This window comes from Triticum dicoccoides, chromosome 7A, assembly GCF_002162155.2.
Source record: "Triticum dicoccoides isolate Atlit2015 ecotype Zavitan chromosome 7A, WEW_v2.0, whole genome shotgun sequence".
NCBI lineage: Eukaryota > Viridiplantae > Streptophyta > Magnoliopsida > Poales > Poaceae > Triticum > Triticum dicoccoides.
Window position 1 is genome coordinate 25,613,643 of NC_041392.1, and position 4,036 is coordinate 25,617,678.

Genomic DNA, 4,036 nt, shown 5'->3' on the forward strand with positions numbered 1-4,036 from the left:
TCCTCACCGGAAGAACATGCTACTCTGAATCGTCTGTGATCTATTTTTTCCTCCAATAAATGGCGCTTTTATTATCTTAAAATGTAGCATTAAGCGGATATAAAATATTATGAGTAACACCCGGCTTTCGTATAATTAGGATGTACACAGCCAAACATCAGAAGTCCGACAGAAGAAAATGTAACAAAACCGACAAATCGGCAAAAACACCAGAGTCCTATAAACCGACACTATGTCCGTGTCGAAAGTGGCGATGAATGGTTTGTGATGGATGGATGGAATGGAAGGAGAGGAGAGGCGAGGGAGTGAGCTGAAAGTGGCACGACAATAGAGAATTCATTGCTGTGCGCACCGCCAACAACCGCAGCCCTCCATTATTCATGCATGCAGATGAGCTCTGAATGAGGAGGAGCAAGGAATCAAAACCTGACAGATAGGCGCCAACCAACGCTGCAACAAGGACACCAACTGCAGCCGCAGCGACAGCGGAAACAGATCTTTGGAGGTGTTCCAATTATCATCCTCTCACAATTCACAACAGCAAAAAATAATGAGATGAAAAGTCCACAGTGATCGACCGACCGTCCAGCCCGGTCCTCCCCCACTCATCAACAACTGAGCAACAGTGGCATCCAGTACCGACAGTCACCATGGCTGGACATGGACATGGACATGGACGCAACTCTAAGCTTTGACTTATTTCCCAATCTCAACTCAACTCAACTGAACACATTACATTTTACATCCCCTAGCTTTTGACCGACTGTTTGGTTCCCAGAGTATGCACACGAAAGAATTTGTAGCAGTATCAGACATTTTGATGACGAAGAAGAAGACGAAAAGGGGAAAAAAACTTTGGACACCTCTCTCTGACATGGTGATGAACTAGGACTTGCGGCGGTATGGAGTGCCATGATGATGAGCTAATCAGGACATGGATGATGATCCGATTCAATCATCGTCTCGCCGAGCGATTCTTGGCGCGCGAGAGCCTCTGCTGCATTTGCTTCGGATTGCGGTGGTGGTGGTGATCCGGGCTAGAGCATCCAGTCGAGCCGGTTGGTGGGGGGAGGGGGCGCGCCGGCGGAGGACGCGGTGGAGCTGTCGGTGGTGGTGGAGGAGGAAGACGACGTGGTCGGGAGCGACGACAGCAGGTCGAACATCTCCCACCGCGTCGTCTGCGCCGCCGGCTGCTGCTGCTGCTGCGGAGGCTGCTGCTGGCGTTGGCGCTGCGACTGCGGCTGCGGCTGCCTCGCCGGCGCCGGCGGCTGTGGCGCCTGCTGCGGCTTCTTCGCGTTGGCGGGCTTGCTTTCGATGGTGGCGTTCTTGGCCATGACCGCGTCGAGCGTCTCCACGTACTTCTGGACCCGCTTCACCTGCACGCGCCTCTGGGCCTTCACGTCGCCGCCGGCGACCACCGCGTCCAGCTTCAGCAGCTCGTTCATCAGCAGCTCCGTCACCGTCGCCACGTCCTTCTCCGCCACCTTCTCCCCCTTCCGCACCGACGCCTCCAGCGCCGACACCTGCCCAGCAAAATTAACCACGGGTCAACTCCTCTGCTCTGTTCCCAACCCCGGCTCGGAAAAACACGGACCGGCAATGCGCGTACCTTGGGCGCGATCTTGTCGACCTCGGCGGCGACGGCGGCGACGGCGCCGGCGGCCTTGCGGAGGCTGCCCAGGCGGAGCTCCTCGAGCAGCCGCCGCGCGCGGGCCTCGGGGTCGTCCACCACGGCGACCTTGGAGCGGTCCCTCACGCCGGCCATGTCGAGGAACGCCTTGGGGTCCTGCTCCTTGCCCTTGTACAGCGTCCGCAGGTCCTCCGGGTGCGCGCCGGCGCGCTCCGCCACCCGCCTCCGCAGGTCGCCGAACGTGGCCTCCGCGCTGACGTAGATCTCGTGGGTCTTCCCCGCGAGCTTGGCCTTGACCCGGATGGTGGGCACCGGCTTCACGCTCTCCGGCGCCGGCTCGTCCTCCTCGGGGCCCCGCTTCTGCACCAGCATGCCGCCCGGCCGCACCTCCCACACCTCCTCCGCCGACACCTTCCCCGCCCCCACCGCCGGCGCCTTCTTCCCCTCCTCCACCGGCACCACCGGGGGAGCCGGAGGCGGGGCGCCCTTCCTCCTCATCGTCAGCGACCCGAGCTCCACAGTCGCCGCGCCCTTCCTCACCCCCAGCATGGTGACCGCCGCCGCCCCCGGAATTGGCGCGCTTTGCAGCTGTAAGCAAATTAAAGGTGGCACCACGAGACCGGCAAGCGCAACAGTGGCGGGAAACAGCACCAAAGCGACCGGAAAGGCGGCAAGCTCCTGCCGGCGCGCGAGCGAGCTCGGGCGCCGAGGCAATGGCGGATCGGAGAAGAAGAAGAAGAGGATGGATGGAATGTGCGGACGGACGGCGAGGAGGGAGTGTATTTAGCGGGAGCTTAAGCGCAACGGACAAGGGGAATATATACGCGGATTACAGTATAGCCCACTTGCCACATGGCGAACACATAATCAAAACCGAGATCAAAAGAGGCCAAATTATTGTTAGATGCCACTAACAACAACTAATCAAATCAGCATGACAGGATTATACAGCTGATGAGGTGAATAAGCACATATGGTGTTTTGGCGGCATTTCAACTTTTGGTTTGTTGCGGTGCAAACTATGGAAGGAAGCTCGCCGGAAGATGCACGTTGCTGTATGTTTTTTTTTCCGAAACGGAGGCAAAAGATTTGCCTCATCTCATTAATTAAGAATAGTTTTGAATTACATGACCGACTGCCCATAGACGCCCCGAAACCGATAAGCCTACTCTCGCGGCATAAGAGAACTCAGACGTTTGGCCCCTGCCAACCCCCAAAGTCTGACCTCCGCCTTGATTCTAGACATGATTACATTTGGCATGGAGGACACCATCCTAAATACTCTGGCATTCCGCTCGTTTTAAATCTCCCAAGAAACCAACATGACGAGAGACGCGAGGCCCTTTCTCACATTACCATTGACGCCTACCATGTGGTGCCACCAATCGTTGACGCTATTGAAGCTACTCCAGTCGGTGATGTCCACACCGGTCAAACCCATCCAAGTCTTGATCTCCGTCCAAACGCGTACCGTGTATCGACAGCGGAAGATGATGTGTGCCGCCGTCTCTGGCTCCCTCTTGCATAACTGGCATAGGCCGCAATTTGGCCATCCTCTTCGTTGAAGCCTGTCCGCCGTCCAAACACGGTCTTGAATGATAAGCCAAGCAAAGAATTTGTGCTTTGGCGGCGCCCAATTGTTCCACACTGCAGACTTCATTTTCGATGCAGTGGAGTCGTCGAGTTGAGCTTTGTAAGCCGACGATGCCGTGTACTCACCGGAAGGCGAAAGCTTCCAAACAATCTCATCATCCACCCCCTCATCAAGGAAGACCTCTCGTAATCCAACCCAAAACTCATAGTATTCAAGGATGTGCTGAATTGTGAGCCCAGGATTTGTGTTGATGTTGGCAATCCACTTGTTGAGATCCAAAGCCCTATGGGTGGTGTCATTCTTATGTTTGGAAATTGCAAAAATGGAGGGAGCGATGTCTTTAGGCTTGCGACCCCCAAGCCAAGGGGAGTGCCAGAAAGAGGCCCTTTGCCTGTTGCCAACAGTGATGGAAGTGCACTCATAAAACAGCGCTATGTCCTCTTCATCGCACGGGTGCCCCAAATCAACCCAAGCACTTTCCGTGTCCTTCCAAACCAACCAAGGCCATCTGAGCCGTAAGGCAGGTGCGAATTTTTCCATGTCCAGGATGCCTAGGCCGCCCATGTCCTTGGGCATACAAACTTTCTCCCATCTTATCTTACATTTGCCTCCAGAAACTTTATCTGTGCCTCCTCAAAGAAAAGCCCGCTGCAGCTTGACGATGGACACCATCATTCCTTTGGGCACCACAAGCGAAGTGAGGTGGTGGATGGCCTGCGAAGTGATAACCGACTTTACCCACGTGCTCCTCCCAGCCATCGTAATGTACTTTCCCTGGCCAATCATGATCTTTCTAGCAATCTTATCAAGCA

At 55.6% G+C, this 4,036-nt stretch overlaps 1 protein-coding gene across 1 annotated transcript; it reads right to left on the reverse strand.

Moving 5' to 3' along the window:
* Window positions 1-669: 669 nt before the first annotated feature.
* LOC119330666 (BAG family molecular chaperone regulator 3-like) lies at window positions 670-2,419 on the reverse strand. The gene is made up of 2 exons (XM_037603782.1): window positions 1,610-2,419; window positions 670-1,523 (listed from the first exon to the last, which is right to left on the reverse strand). The coding sequence occupies exons 1-2, from the start codon at window positions 2,177-2,179 to the stop codon at window positions 1,038-1,040; spliced, it is 1,056 nt and encodes a 351-aa protein (XP_037459679.1). The 5' UTR covers window positions 2,180-2,419; the 3' UTR covers window positions 670-1,037.
* Window positions 2,420-4,036: the final 1,617 nt, after the last annotated feature.

Bases quoted from the DNA above. Each gene is read 5' to 3' on its own strand.
- LOC119330666 (XM_037603782.1), bottom strand. From the start codon at position 2,179: ATGCTGGGGGTGAGGAAGGGCGCGGCGACTGTGGAGCTCGGGTCGCTG. The intron at 1,524-1,609 runs GTACGCGCATTG...TTTGCTGGGCAG, and splicing joins TCGACAAGATCGCGCCCAAG to GTGTCGGCGCTGGAGGCGTC.